This window comes from Aricia agestis, chromosome Z, assembly GCF_905147365.1.
Source record: "Aricia agestis chromosome Z, ilAriAges1.1, whole genome shotgun sequence".
Lineage (NCBI taxonomy): Eukaryota > Metazoa > Arthropoda > Insecta > Lepidoptera > Lycaenidae > Aricia > Aricia agestis.
In genome coordinates, this window is record NC_056428.1 from 11,110,268 (window position 1) to 11,126,951 (window position 16,684).

Sequence of the window (16,684 nt, forward strand, 5' to 3'; positions counted from 1 at the left end):
TTCTTCTTTTAAAAATGGCCGACTCGGTGAATTGCCAATGTCAGAGTGGCTCGAAAGACTTTGCTCTAAATAAATTTAAAATATTGACATAAGCCCCATACATTATCCGTCAAACTCTTCATTAAATTGAAGCTTAATCATAACTAGCTATTTGACCGAGCTTCGCTCGGTATTCGATAAAACACGAATAAAATGACATTTTCTAAAAATGATTCCTAGCTAGATCGATTTATAGCCCCCGAAACCCCCTATATACTAAATTTCATGAAAATCGTTGGAGCTGATGCCGAGATTCCAATTTAATATACAAGAATTGCTCGTTTAAAGATATAAGATTAAGGGCCGGTTTACACGTATTAAGTAGATAAGTAGTAACTAAATTCTAATTGTCTAGATCTAGTTTAGTTTACTAAATTTTAACTAGCTACTTGCTACTAAATTTTGTGTTTACATGTAATTAACAACTTAAAATTAATTTAAAATTTAGTTAACTACTTATCAACTTGATACGTGTAGGTAAACCAGCCATAAATGTCTCTGAGTTTGGCCGTTAGTGCCATTTCATGTAATAATTAAATGTATTTCCAAAATTCCAGCTTAAACTCAATACTAGTGAATACGAAGCATCTCAGTGACATATCACATAGTAGGTGTTGCATGTAGGAAGGCGTGATGTCCGCACACCGAGACACCTGAGACGCCGGGCGCATCGCTCACTGCAATCTGTACATTATTTCTCCATTGTTCGCGTAACGAGTCCTCCCCCCTGCCGTACCCCTACCCCCCTGCTCCCCCCTCGACCCCGGGGGGGCCACCCCCACCCCGGGCGGAGCTCGCGCCTTTCTTTTATCATTCCTCTCTTTATTTCCGAATGCAAATAATCCTCCACACGTGTGAGAACCGAAACCATTGTTCTCGCTTCCCACCCCCTCAGGGGACCTGTGACGCAATCTTTTTCTTCGACGTACACGTAAATGTACACTATCTTAGAACCTATTACGACGATATATCAAATATATTGTTGGGGCCTACACGAGACCAATTTAGCTGTGTTTCGATCGCTCATTAGAGAGGGTATCAATATAAATGACATATTTTATACTAATAGCAGTTAGTATTTGGGAAGATAATATCATATAATGTGTCTGGTCAAAACCTGCGTTTAAGCTTTTAACTGGAAGATCGATCATCACTCATCAGTATCACTAACGAATCTTCTTTAATTTGACCTAAATAACTCCACAGCGTCTCGATAAAATACTTCCTCCTGCTCACTCAATTACGGAGCTCTAATTGTCGCCTAGAACTCAGTCGTTATTGAATCAGAGTCAACGGATTAGTTAAGGGAGGTACCTCGAGCGAGGACAAACAGCTCGTTAGCGCCCGGACGGAAGGGTGGAGCGCTCCAAGAAAACGCTAAGTGGGGAATCAATACGTATTAGGCGCGATATCGCTCCCGACACCTGTCATTCCATGATGGATGAACTTCCTCCGACTTTAATGACAATATACAAATTGATGTCCGCCGACGCTTCCGAAACGCGATACGGCACTACGCAAACGCAGCGATCAATTTGCGTAATAGAAATCTCAATTACGGATATGTTTTTTGCTCATCTATCACGGATTCGATGGCGTCGATATTGGAGGAGATCGACAGGCGGGAGTCGCACCTACATATTGAAAGCTACTCGGAATTCGCAAATAAATACATGCACGACGCCGCCCCGCCTCGCGCATCACTTTTGCCTCTAAAATTGAATCGCATTTGGTGACTGACTCTCGAAGGCTATGGTTTCTTTGATATTGAAAACTAGCAGCCAATACGACTACTTAAAATTCCAATATGTTCTGAGTTTAGTTTTATTAGACTTTATTAGGTTTTGGCGAGATTTTTCCGATAGTTTATTATTAAATAAAGCCTCTGTTATTAATTTGAATTCAGACACGATTCTTTCTTGATGCCGACTAGTTTTACATTATTATCGGGACTCAATTATAGCTTGTAACACTTGTCGATGGTAATAATATTTTGCAATACCTTTTTTTTGAAAAAGCAATTGCTAAACCCTCTTGACGACGAGCGACGTGGTATTGAGTCTTGGCAGCTTTTGTCAGGAAATATTATGAAATTGCATATTCGCAGCGCTATTCTTAACATACAAGAGATTAAGTCTAGTGTAGGAGCGAGCACAAGACGTGGGGGGAAGAGGGGGGTGCAGGGGTGTATTTATGTCACCTCGGGGACGCAAACACTCGCCCCTCCCAATTATACCGCAGTAAAAGTCATAAAAAGGCACCCGAAGTTTTTACACGAAGCTAGAAGCTCACGCGAAATTAAGAGGGGCGCCGAAATGTGAGATGAGCGTGAATTTTTTATAAGATCAGATGATGGTTGTTCGTTTATGATGTCTTATGGCGGATAATGCGCACGCTGCACGCATTGTTTGGCGTTTGAATCATTGATGAGCCCGCCCGCCACAAGTGATGCCAAATAATTAATAACCCTCTGCCACAATCTGCTGGAGCGAACAATTTTCTATATTATCATCAGTTGTATCTAAGAATAAACAATCTTCAGAAGTTTTTGCTGCAAATCTAAGCTCGCCTAAATTTGGCAATAAAAGCTATGTATAATTCGGTGAAGACAGTGTGAAGAGTCTGAACTGCACTTCCCGGCAGAGGCTATTCCTTCCATAACCAAAAACGCATATCGAAAGCACGAGTCCAGCTTTCGACTCGAATTAACTTCATAATTGAACACTTAAGTCGATTGTCGCCGAACAATACGTGATTTACTTAACAAATCCTTAAATAACAATTCCGTAAATTGCACCTTTTCAATATGAGTTGATGAGGATTTTTTTACGATTTACGTTGGCGAAAGCAGGTCGAAAACGACTCGAGAGCTGGTTGACGATTACGATTTTTATTTTGTGTTTGTCGTTCGAAACAATACATTCTCACGTTTAATTTCCTACGAAACCCAAATCGATCCTTTTACGAGTGTGTTTATTGTTCTTTCAAAACGCGAAATGCCAGTTGCGATATTCGCTATGAAAACGATTGTAATAAGATTCGGCAGTTTATAGTTTTTGATTACGCCTTTTGACTACACTATAGACTTGTTAAATGTTTGGACCGGTCCAAAATGGTAAGGTACTTAGGCATAACTAATAGACAGAAGTGCGAGTTTTCGGGAAGTACTTCTTCTCTTCACGTTGATATAATGCGACGACGAATAAAACCCCAGTATACACATGTAGCAGACTTGTGTATACTGATTACTGAGGTTTTATTGATAGGTGCATAGAGGAAGATAGGTGTACTGTCCGGTCTAAGAAAAGTGACTTGTCAGCCAAGGATAAACATTGTTTAACTGCATCCACAGTGTGTGGTCTTTTATTCTTTACTAATTATTACTAAGAGTGTACTGGGTAGATGTTTAATCTTACCTTTAACATACCAGTTGGCACTTGGCAGCTGTAAGCGTATTCGTGATCAGCGTCACACCTCGAGTCCGTCAGCGTTGTAATCGAAACACGTGAGCAATAATAAATACTGACCAACAATAAGAGCTGATTGCCTCATTTCATGCGTAAGTTTAATTTTTTATTTCGCTTAGCGTGAGCGCTCGGCAGCTGAAAGAGATTACTCGTTTCGTTGACGCGTCGAAGGCTTACACCATAACTTGCAAGTTTATACATTAAATTAAACAATGTCCTCTTTTTGCCGTCGACGACCCTCACGTATCGTGTTAATTAAAAAATTATTCTCCCGATATAAATTTTAAAGGCATTAATACTCCGCTATTTTGGTCGAAGATTATTTTTTCACTTTTCGGTTGCTTAATTTACGAGCTAGCGTTACGAGAACACCTTTCGATATTTAATGTAAACTGCAATTTTATGTTCAATTAAAATCGATAAGCGCCCATTTCTTGCGCGATGTGCCATTTGAATCGTTTATCGTGTTGTGATCCTCGTGTCAATTAAATCGACTGTTATTTTTCCTTGATCCACGATAGAACGTTCTAGGAGTTCCTAAGAGTTAAGTCTGACAGTAATACAATAACGATAACTCTTATTTATTTAACCGCCCATCCCTATAGTGTGTCATAAAACCATAGCATCGAAAATTGTATGACCGACCCAAATATGACAGACCAACGGTGTCCATTTCAATGGCACTCTATGGAACCTTTTTTATGAGTTTACAGTCGTAGTATTTATTATTCGAAAGCCTTAAAGAGGTCCTGTTCATCGCGACGTGGTCTGTCACCGCGCCGGTTTCGGGTGAGTGATACGGTTTGGGCGGCCAGTGCGTGCGGAGTCCAGCTAATACGTTATGAAGGAACGTGCGCCGCCCGGGGATAGCTCAAATATTCATTAATCTTTTACGGTCGCCCGTCAGCCGCGATGGAGATTTAATCAGATTAAAGATCATCTTTTTGCGAGAAGTCATCCCCTTTTGTTGCTAGACGTCCCCGGCACTCGTGTGATGAATTTATGTCCGCTAACGTCTACTTTGAATACAAAATTTTCTTTCTGCGCTTCGGTGGGACTGTACGGCAACTCCGTATTTACATCATCAGTTACTTAGCTTTAAAAGCTTAGTTTAGCTCTACAAATATTATAGACATACCTATTTAAATATCTTCCAAAGCCTACAAATACTGTTTATAAATACAATCAGTGGCTCACGTAGAGAAGTTTTTGAAACGTACTCTACGTTGATAATGATATTTAAAACGAACGAAAGTATAATAAGAAAGTCTGCGAAGGTATAATACTTACGTATTTATAAAGTAGGCACTAGGCACTCGGTGCCTCGTCCCTCGCCACGTCGCCACGCAGTCTGGCTCACGTACTTGCTTTATGAAACTCTTCAACTCTTTACTTTTCCAACTTATTATTACTTTGCCTTTCAGTGGTATATGAACATTTTGATTGAATCATATTGACCCTTAACTTCAGTTATTGTGAAATGTGAGGTTAGATAAAATGGCATTTTAAAAAGTAGTGTTTTAGTAAAGCTAGGCAATATGCCCATAAATTACTACCGTTCGCGTTAGCTCATTTATATCACAGAATATATAATAGTACAAGTACTTATATAATCAAATATCTGCATACATTTTCCAAGTAAAAAGTAAGTATAAACCGCCAAAAGCGCGCCTTCTTTGTATTCGGTGGATAAGGAACGAGAGACAATTTAAAAAATGTCAACACTTAAAAGTTCCTACGTGGAGAAGTCAGCTTGATTCATAGATAAGACACGAAATGCCAAATAAAAAGTAAAATTAAGCCCGGCGAAACGCGCGTAAAATTATTTTACCATTGTATGCAAATCGACCTCGCGTGATTATTTTATTTCCTAAGAGTCCCGGGGTATAAATCTGCACAAAAACTCTCCACTGTATTTTATTTGATGTGTATGTTTAATATTTAAATACATTTTAACATGCCGCTTTACAATCTTATTTTCCTCTCGTCGTGTGTTTTTTCATTATTTTTGTAGCATCATCTGAATGGCGCATGTTTTCTCCTACTTAAAGATTTGGCTACTAACAAGTGTAGTTATTGCATTCTAACGTCAATAAATGCTCTACAAAATCTGTGACCTTTCCTCAACACCAGCATAGATCCTTTCAACACGAATTGGTCAATGTTAATTCTATAACGCAAATGAAACAATGCATTCAATTATCTCAAATGTTACTTCTATTGGCCAAGACGCGAATGATCTTTGATTAAAATTGCCATTGTTGGCATTCCCATGGCACGGAAATAATAGCTGGAGCTTCGGTCACGTCGTCCATAAATCGCATCCCCCGATAGAACAATTAAAAGACGCGCTTAAAACAATTACGCAACGGTGGCCCTTCGGCTGCTCGTGACGCCATAGACAATGGAACAGGATAGATGGCTTCTGCACAGGTTGGTAACTGGGACATACCAGAAATTAGACGAATAATCAAAAGTATGTAGGTCACAAGTCCCAACGTGTTCCGGTTACCTGTCTTAAATAATTTACTAAAGGCTCTTTATGGCACCTCCTCTTTTAAAAGATATTTTGTGATAGGTCTTAAGAGATAGCTTTAGATTTTTGTATTTAAGATCGAATTTGTTCTAATTTATGGCCATCAACTTACTGCAATGATACAATAAAGTAAGGTGCTTCTTTGTATGAAGGGCTTTGTTCTGTTATTTTGTTCATCTATGGCAGAGTCCGAAGTGTTAATCGAAATCAATTGTTTCACAGTTGTAAATCATATTAAAATTTAATTGAGACTTACCAATATATTGCTCGCCTAAGGCGGTGCGAATTGTTTATCCAGAGCCAGAGTGTGCGCCAAGACAATAGCATGGAGATAACATCTAGCATAAATATACCATCGTAACGCAATTAATGGATTCCTGCATAATTACTGTTACCTCTTCGGGCATAGTTAGTCCTTTCAATTGATTTAAAGACGACTGAAGTTGAAAGAATTATAAGGTTCAGGGCCGGTTTTACCACTTCATGCTCAGTACCGGATAGGCTATCCACAGCTCAACTTGACAGGTAGAGTATGGAGAATCTGTCAGATAAGTTGTTGATAGCCTATCCGGAACTTATCAGGAAGTTGTGAAACAGGCTCTAAGTATGTTTTCACCTACTCCCTGATACTAAGTAAAGTTTCAAGTGTCCCCTACACTTGCTTGGAGATATAGATAGTCTCTTAGAGAAAAACTTTCACCAACGCTTATGTGTGACCTAAGTTCTTAGGGGTTAAGTTTTGACATAACAAATTAGACTACGTTGGTGTAAACATTTTTGTCTTTAAAGATAAATGACCATAGACTTCTATTAATAATTTAATTTAAGAGCTGGCTAGTAAAAACGGCCATCTATGCACTAATAAGAAACTAGAATTTTTCTTATAAATGTCTCTTAAAGGGATGAGCACATGCACTAATGTTTGCAGTAAACATTAGTGCATGCGCTCATCTCGCCGGCGCGCGGCGCAGTCCGAGCAATCTGCATCTAGGCTGATCCCATTTTAATGGAGCGCTGGGCAAACAAGCTTCGAGCAGCTTACTGGCAAATCCGGCCAAATCCCATGCGCCACTTAGTCTGAACATTCACTGATATACCAAGTTTGCGTCGCACCGAACTAAATTTATACCGAACAGGTAATATTTTATAGCACCATTTAGGATAAGTATTGCAGTTGTTTATTGTATACCTGTTATCTATATAAATAAAAATGAATTTGAAATTTTGTTAGTCTCCCTAAAACTCGAGAACGGCTTAACCGATTTGGCTTATTTTTCCTTGAAATATTCGTGGAAGTCCAGGAAAGGTTTATAGTAGTAGTAGAGGAAAGGAGTATAGTAGTAGAGGTAAGTGATACGAACATCTAGTGATAAATATTGATAATTCTAATGCGATTGTAGACATTACGAATGCTACAAGGCAACTTAATCTCAAAGCTCATCCACCGCATTTGAACTTTGTGTGTATTGAGCAACCTCAGAAGTCTAAACTTTGCAATACCAATTAAGCTGGTAATGAAAACGTTAGTGTTGAGGTTCGCGTGCGCACTAAATTATCAAATCGCCTAACAATTCACTACCTTCGAGCCTTTGAGTCGATACAGCCTCAGCTCGCAATTCATCGGACGCTCAAATGGGAATTAATCTAGCATTGTTCGCGAACGTTCGACGTTAATATTTCGCTCCGCATTGACAATATGTTCACACAGCTCTTTGATTCATTAGGGCCGGGGCCGACGACCGTCGCATAAAAGATCTGCATCCCAACCGTTCGTTTCGTCAATGCACTTCGCGCTAACGAGCCACAGGATAATGATCTTATTGACGCACGATGACTTCGAATCTCTCCGTGACCCTTCGACCGCGGCTGGCCCCTAACCCACTGCCCACATTCGATGTCCGCTGAATGCAGAATGAAACTGCCGCTGAATAAATCATCCGTTTGTCACTTTTAGCAGGTAATTTTATGGAAATCTAGCTCTACACGAGTTGAGATGGAATCTTAAAGAGCTCATAAATAAACCGGGTGGCTTCGGTCTTCCCGTATACCTACGAAACGACAAGGCAGAAGTTATGTGCATGTCGATGCTTGATGATCTCAGTAATTTGCAATCATTAGGTGATCGAAAACAGCCGGAGTCGAAATATCCAGTCGCGAAGCTTCCGTCAGATCGGGGCGGGACGATACCACTTTGGCGCGGTTATGTTATTCAGTTACGCAAATAATCAAAATTATAGCACCGTTCGTCGAATAATCCCCGACCGGGATATTATCAATGACGACGGCATTCAAAATTTTCCACAATTTGTATTCCGTCTGGAGAATTCGCCCCGTCGGATCCCGTAGTTCCGATGCAGGTTATTTTAAATGTAAAGACGGCGCATTGTATAATCACCGACGTGATTCTCCATCAGTATTCCCTAGTAAATATTTATTTGTCTCGACTTATTCAAATCCTTCATAAATTGTAACGTTATTTCTATAACAATTAATGTAAATGTGGCTTTTAATTTAGCATTTTTTTACATGTAATGAAAATTTTTGTTTTCGAAGCACTTTCGAAAAAACTTCTCTACAATAAGTGTAAAGTCTGGAACTACGATGCAAAAGAGTAAGAAAATAGACGTAACCAAATTACTTAAAAGTAGTCAGAAACTTTGCGGAAAAGCTTAATGATAATAATGAGTTTCGGCTTTTGATTTCTAAATTTCCTTTACATGGTTGTTTTTTTAGAAACCTTCTATAGTAACTTATAACGGTTTCTCTTGAGACGGAACGAAACGTCGATCACAAATTGGTGTAAATTATTATACCTAATTGCGCATTTGTACTACTAGAAAACCCAATGATTAATAAAAATTTAGCCTTCAACTAATAGCACAGAATTTATTATATTAGTATGCTAATATCGTATTTGGTTTCCAAATAATGTTTTCGAATCTCGTTCACGAGTTTACTAGAAAAATTAATAATGTAACTCGTACCCGGACATGACAAAAAATTTAAATACTGTTTTGACTGTCGATGTTATGTACAATGTAGACTCGGATCGAATTATGTAGAGAAAATTGATTTAAAATTTAAAATTGGTTTTTGCGTTCATTGTACGTAATCCATAAGTGTCCTTTATTTACTCTGATGGCTTATTGTACCTCATAAGGTAAACATAACTCTTTACACGGCTTAATTGTTTGTTCTTGTTCGTCAGGGACGCAGATGATTCAGGGTGACCTTTCACTAGAAATACGCTTCTTTGTGTGTTTGGTACCAGAGTAGCAGATTTTGATGTGTTAAAATCTATGAAGCCAAACAATTTTAAAGTCTGGAGTTCATAATTAACTGATCGAAATTCTAATTGTACATGAGGCTAGAGGTACCTTTTCTTCTAGTAAAAGTAGAGTATTTTTCCGTAAATCAACTGGCCATAAAAAGTGCGTTCCCAAAGTGCGGAATACGGTAGCTCCACTCTTCACGGAATCAATGTGGAACTGCAATTACGTTCAGCGTGTCGAATGGTTATTCATACAACAAACATCTAACGTCCGAGTAACCCTATTAATTTTTTCTCGCTACCGTGAGGTGATTTGGATTTTAATAAAAAGACAGATCGGGCATTAATTAAGTCCGGCTGATGAGTTCGGGGCCGGCGTCATTACATGAGGCGAGATGTTTTTTTAATTCGTTATTATTCTGTGGCGTAAAGAAATGTTAATTCGAGGCGGCGTGAAATTAACAGTCGCTCGGCCCTTTGTAGGGCCGCCTCGACTTAAACACACAACGGGCGACGAGCGTCGTTCGCTCTTTATTTGCACTCCATTACTCTTTTTTACGCGCTTTCATTAAAAACTCAATCAAATGACTTTACGCGTTGTCAGTCGTATGAATAGCTACGTGCTCCGGAGTTATGTTGTATCGAATGGCACTCTTTTTTACAGAGACACAGATAAATTAGTAGCGGGTTTCTTAAGATTTTCTTATGGCTCTTGAGTTTTGAGCTACTTATGATTCATTGGTACGCCATACTTGTGTTTTGACTGTCAGTACGTTTATGTTATTAAGTTGCTTGCTACATATCCGTTTAAATTCATCAATATTTACATCAGCAACATGACCTTTTAAATCTATTTTCGCGTAAATATGATATTGAACTTTATTTTTCTACCTTTCATTTGTTTCATTTCCCTATCATCAGCTGTCTCATTTCTACTGGCACAGGGTTGACAAAAATTAATATTCCCTTAAATTATGATATTGTATTCGACAGCACTTCTTTTTACCTTTATTTCCAAATTATTATCCTTAGCAGTTTGTCTCAAATCAGCCCTCTCTCTTCCAGTGGTACAGGGTAGACAAGTCCAGATTGAGTCCCGAGATGCAGCAGAAGTTCGTGCAGCTGGGTCCAGATGAGGAAACCCAGGAGTTCCTCTCATCCTCCATCGACAAGTCCTCGTGGGTGTGGACCCAGATTTGGTACTTGCTGGCAAAGGCTGTCCTGAAACACTTCTGGACAATCACGGATATTAATGGGTAAGTGGAATTATTTTTCTTAGTTGTGGAATAAGAGTTGAAATTGAGCATTGAGCATTAGAAACTTCAAAATCTATCTCTTTATGTGATTTTCGAATTCCAACAAATCTTTCCAATACTTTATGGTCCACGTAAAGCTGTATTTATCTGTACAAGTTTCTTCATTATAAGGTTTTGGTGGTGTTTGATCCATACAGAGAATCACCAGGGATTAAACCATAGAAGTAAAAAAAAAATAGCTTGTTAATTAGAAAAGTCTTTATTATTTGCCTAAGATAACCCACTCAATTTCTCAAATGTAGAGACAATATCATACAAACACCAAAGGAATGTTTTTTATCCCACGAAATAGTTATGGTCTTTTGTACGTTTCTCGAACAAAAGACCATAACTATTTCGTGGTAAGATGAGGTGGATTGTGGTCATGTAACATATCTACAGGGAAATCACTTTCTTATAATTTCTAGTTTGTGATCTTAAAGTGAAAACTGTACAAGATACTACTAGCAGGCGTACCATAGTCACCATAGAAACTGTGACAGTTAGACTATGGAAATCCGCCATTTTGTCGATAAAATCTGTAATTATGTCGATTCTTCCGTAGAAAGGAACCGTTTCTATGGTGACCATGCTACGCCTGCTGTAAATCATTAGAGAAATTAAATTAAAGGTTAAAAAATTTAAGAACATTGATATCTAACACTTAAACTAAAGATTGTCTGGATCGTTACCAAAAGTTGGAGTTAAGTATTAACGCAATGTACCATCGAAGAAGTTGATTCATAAGGCAGCAGGGGGGCATCTTTTGGTCGGGTTATATCAATTCAATACTAGGCGTGATGTGTCCAGACGGGATTTAACATAACGCAACCAAATTACGTAGGCTCGTCATCCGGTGGATCAACTTCTCTGATAGAATATTAGTCGTGATCAGTCTGGGTTTGGACTTTGGCGTAGTTCGACCAAATTATGAAAGCCCGCCATCTATCAACTTTCTTGATATTGTTCGAATCGCATATTTCTTCGTTGTCTTAAAGTAAAAACTGCGTCTGATTGTCCCCGAGCAATTGGCAGAATGGAAGGGGAAGTTGAAGAAGTCGTTTGTCTTCTAATTAACAAGCTTTGTCCCACACAACGGTCGTGATTTCGCATGAATCACTCGCCGGGTTTAAACCACAATGAATCGTTATTAAGTGCGTCCAGATTCGTCCAATTACTCCAATTACAATCTCCTGTGACGTATAAGTACATGTACATTATTTCCTCATCTATTGTGTCGGATCTGCACAAATTAACTAATTCGAATCCTCGCTAGGGATGCGAGTGATGCGACACGATTATCGATATCGATAAAATGATATTTTCTTAATTAATGCCTGGTTTACCATGATTTTTGATATAAGTTATAGTATTCACTACCAAATAGATAAACTTTTTACCCTGTAAAAAATCTTTGAAAACTGGTCGTTAACGATATAGCTTGCGATATATTATGATCCTTAAATATAAACTTTTAATGAGTATAGGACTATAAACAATTGTAAATTTCTTGTAAGTGTTAGGAACTTTAAAATCTATCTCTCTTCCATTGTGCTTTCTAAATGTATCAATTTTCCTAATATTATGTATTAAGAGCTCACCTGACTCTAAAAATCAAACATCGTCCTTCTCTCTTCACACTCACGCCCGTCTTTCATATGCCAGGTGAAAAAGGACGGCGCGAAATCATCGCCGAGTTAGTTTTACTTGAATAAAAGACGAACTATATTGATTATGAAAAAAGTGTTTTGAGGAAATTTAGATTTTATCAATACCTTTTTAGATATTAAAAAATATTAAAGAAAAGACAGCAAACTTCGAAGATCCAAGCAAAAATGTGTCTAAAACAAGGTTTTTTGTAAAAAAGAAACTATCGAGCATTTTTTGAGAAATCGTGTTTTCGTCCTGAGCATTTAATCTTTATGAACTGAAGTTACTTGTGTCAAAAAATCAGTTTTCTAGACCTTATAGATTTTGAGATCTAGGTTAAAGTATGTAGTCAAGTTAGGGTCATATGGGCTCTTAATGGTCCAAAACCTGAGTTTAGACATAAAATTTCAAACATATCTCTACATTTAATGCTAATAAGTTTTGTAACTCGCCTTTTGATTTAAGAAGTCAACGAGTCTTTAAATTTAAAGCTTTGCGTCCATAAAATAGTAATGATTCATACAATGCGCACATCACTATGTGCGTCCGGAGTGCGCACCGAGCGTGCACTGAAAACGATCGCGGTACGGGTGTCTATAGCCGGCCACTAATAAATAATTTAAATAAATTGACGGACGAGATTTACTCATTGGCTGTTTCCGTCTCTCAATTACGCTTTATTTATCACTTACTACTTGTCGACCGATCCCCGCGACCTCACTCGGAGGTGCCATCAGCTATATTGACCGTGCAAACGGTTTAATTAAATAATTGAATGTGCTACTTCTATGCGAGGTAGTTGTACAGCGGCCGAGCTAGTCGCAAGAGTATCGACTCGATAGAGACGTGATATACAATACTATTTAAAAGATATATTATGTATCTCGTCAAAATAAGTAGACGTAATAGCATTATCTAAGGTTGTTGTTGTGTAAAGGTGTCTCCCTGGCCCATAATAATAAGGTGTTTATTGATATTAATGGTTATTGGTTACGAACCTATAGAGACCAAATTCGTCAATGATTGCTCATATTCGCTCAACTTGGATCGCGCTATTGACAGGTTTGCTTGAAAGGCATTACAGTTACTCATGACATGAGTCATGACATAGAGGGCTTTCTTAAAATTAAAGTCAGAAACAGAATACGTAAATAGCTTATGGCTACTGCAACAGTAAAACTCTTGTACCTAGGCGCACGAAACATTCGGCGGACAGACGTTAGACGTGTAGATATTTTTCAAATTCAACGCAAAGTACTAAATTAAGTATTTCCCTTTAAAATATTTGTTTGCAATGATTAAAAATCCGCAAAGTTTTGTCAAATAAGAAGCAACGTTTTGAAGTTCTGAAATATAAAATTTATTTAGCGGCTTCTCGACCAGTTGTGCCCATGAAAGACCAACATAAACGTATGGAGTGACATATTCGTCTATATTTGCTCACGATCGACGTCAATTAATGTGCAACGTGCATACTTAAAACAGCTTAGAAATAGTAGTGACACTCGTGGCAATCCATCATAGCTCAACGTGAAGAGGGGCCTTAAAATTCTAATATTTTAAGGCCCTTCACGATGAAAATGACATAACAAACGCAACGATTTGTTCAAATTAAGCGGAACATTTTGAAAAACAAAAATGTATTAAACAAAGCGGAGTCCCAGGATATTGGTGATGCTTTCGCTCCCCTTAAGCAAAATATCCGGGATATTAATCATTGCGCCTATAGTTAGGATAAATGACTCAATGAGCGCTCGGCTCGGCCACTATTGACTTTTCCGGTGTAAATTATTAAATTAAATCCTGGATTAGTGAGTGTCATTGATTTCTCGACCCTCGGTTCCCACAAGCGGTCATTTAGAGGCCAGTGGCGTTCTACAATGTTTACATGCTATTATAAGTAGACTAGCTTGAGCCTCAAATATCTTCCGAGTTATAGTTTTCATTGAAGACGTTGTAACTTATAACTCAAACTTCGATAGCGCGATTGAGGATCTTGTGCTATTTAGTCCGCTACAGCCTACAACATTATTTTCCAAAAATATGTATACTTCTTAGGTCTTAGTTCTTTTAGGCTATATTTTTCTCTTTCTGAATATCTATGAAGAACAAGAGAGATAAGGATGAATTATCATTAAGGATTAAGTAATAAGTTTAAATGTGAGTGCGTTTCGATCGATCGTGTTTTATTGGCGGTGGCCAGCGGTTGTGTGAATTTGGACGGGTCTCGGACCGGTGACGTCACAACTCACAACTCGCGTGTCACACTCGCCTCAACCGCACTTTCGGTTTTGTTCAGAATAATGATTTCATTTCATTTTCAGCCAGACGTTCGACGTGTAGAGCTATTTTGCCACTGGCTGCGTTTTGCGATCGAGGAAATTGATTCCTAGGCAGTTGACGGACCTTCGTCAATTGTTAAGATTACGTCAATTCATAATGTTAGCTGTGATTTGGCGGCTGGGTTTAGATAACCCGACCAAATTAAGTAGGTCCCCCATCTGCCTAGGAATCAACTTCTCTGACAGTACATCTTTGAGAATCTCTCAGTTCCTACTGGTACTGTACCTCGTGGTTTACGAGGCGATGACAGCCAAGTTCATGGACAAAAAGATGTGATAATAATAAAAATGTGCAAATGTGTACAAATGTGTGGGTGCAACATGCATGTTTTCATAATTCTGGGAAGTTTTGTACCTCGATTTGCCGTTTGATCTTTAGAGCACAGGTTTTTTTTAAAGATCAGTTCATATTTTTAAGCTTTACTTTAAGCATACTTCTTCCATTGACCCAAGTCTTTTCATAACAGCTTCTATACTTCTCTTCTTATTATCTCGAATCTCAATGGTATAGTTCTCGGGATAAAAATAAGCCAAGTTCGTGGTAATCTGCTAATTAATTTTTAATTAATCCCCCCGATGAAATGTCTGTGGTCCGATACCTGGAAGGGCTTAATGACGGCCTTAATTAAAAAAGGTTTATATGTCTCTGATTCATAAGCCTTATGATTCTTAGATTCTTGGGTATCAATCACAATGATCTGCGTTTCCAGTTGATTGAAATTGAATCGTCGGTGCTGGAAATAAGGGTTAAATTTAAAGGTAGGTGTGGGTAATGATTTTCATGTTCTCTGCAAAATGCAAACGGACAATGTGATCGAAAGTCACGTGAATGATTTTGAAACTAAGGATGAGCTCTGTCTAACGTCATCATCAAATTTTTGGGCATTGTCAAACTTAGCTAAGTTGACATTAATTAACCCTGTCTTGACAATGTATCCCTTAATCCAAAAGCCGTCTTTTTTGTCCGAAATGATAACTAATACCTTCTGTTTCAGAGGCATGAGCGTCGTATCATTATTCATTGTATGTCTAATTTGTGGACTAAAAACAAGGCTTTATTGTTGATAGGACAGGGCATGTCTACATCACAGGTGGATATGCCCTGTCCTATCAGCAATAAACCCTTTACACTTCGTCCTTCGCGAACCCGGAGTTATAGTCGTAACTTACAGCTATAATTAATAAAGGTCTCGCATTAAACGCAATCACTGTTTGGACATTTTAATTGCTCCGACCTTTCCCGATTACACTTTATTATTCAAAAAGCCTTTAATTGCATTCCGGTCAGAAAAAATATGCTTTTGATATTTCTTAATTGCCAACCTTAATTATAGAGATTTTGCGTTAATAAAGCCTGATTTCATAATTGCATGTTAGTGTCGAGCTTGGAGGAAATCGCGCGAATTCTGCTCATTATGCTTGTTATTACCTTAGTTATTTTAAATAACCTTTATTTTGGCTTTTATGGTCATTCTAATTTTTAATACCTCGTTAAGAAATTCGGTACGAAACTTGTACCAACCACAAGACGTCCAGATTACTTTTTCGGTCTCGTATCTTACCATTGTAAAATTTCTCTCTCGATGCCTCCAGGGGCAGTGGTTTTAAAGTTTGGCTCTCGGCTGATGCGCCTGCGCCGCGCGCCGACCTTCTTCCAACCATCATCAAAATTGGTACAAGAACTGTTACTCATCTTCGACAATCATCTTTATTAATACCCACAAAAAGGTTTTTGAATGTGTAGAAACGCATATTCGTTTAGGCTCATGGTCGACGGCGATTCTGCAGAGACACCTGCGCAATCGTGGTGGCAATTGTACTATCTATCTTAACGTAATAAAACCCTTTAAAAAAACAAAAATGCAAACAATGATAGCCTACGCGTCGAGCGTAAACAATCTGAAATATTTCGCACAACGAGTGCGCATTGTATTGTGCGGTGTGGTCCGGCGGTTCTCGATCGTTCGATAGTGCACCATTAGCGCGAAGAGTCGCGCCGGCAGCCAATTGTGCGGGTAGATATCGCATACAAATGTCGATCGCTTCCCCCCTACTGCTCATCTGCATTCAATCCCATTGTTACC

At 38.5% G+C, this 16,684-nt stretch overlaps 1 protein-coding gene across 3 annotated transcripts in view; it reads left to right on the forward strand.

The window, feature by feature from the left end:
* Positions 1-16,684, forward strand: part of LOC121739217 (protein-L-histidine N-pros-methyltransferase) — an 86,599-nt gene that overhangs the window by 16,475 nt on the left and 53,440 nt on the right. For all 3 annotated transcript variants that reach the window (XM_042131570.1, XM_042131569.1, XM_042131571.1), the window contains exon 2: positions 10,379-10,569. In XM_042131570.1, coding sequence (XP_041987504.1) covers positions 10,379-10,569 — 191 coding nt within the window. The remainder of the gene's footprint in view (positions 1-10,378; positions 10,570-16,684) is intronic.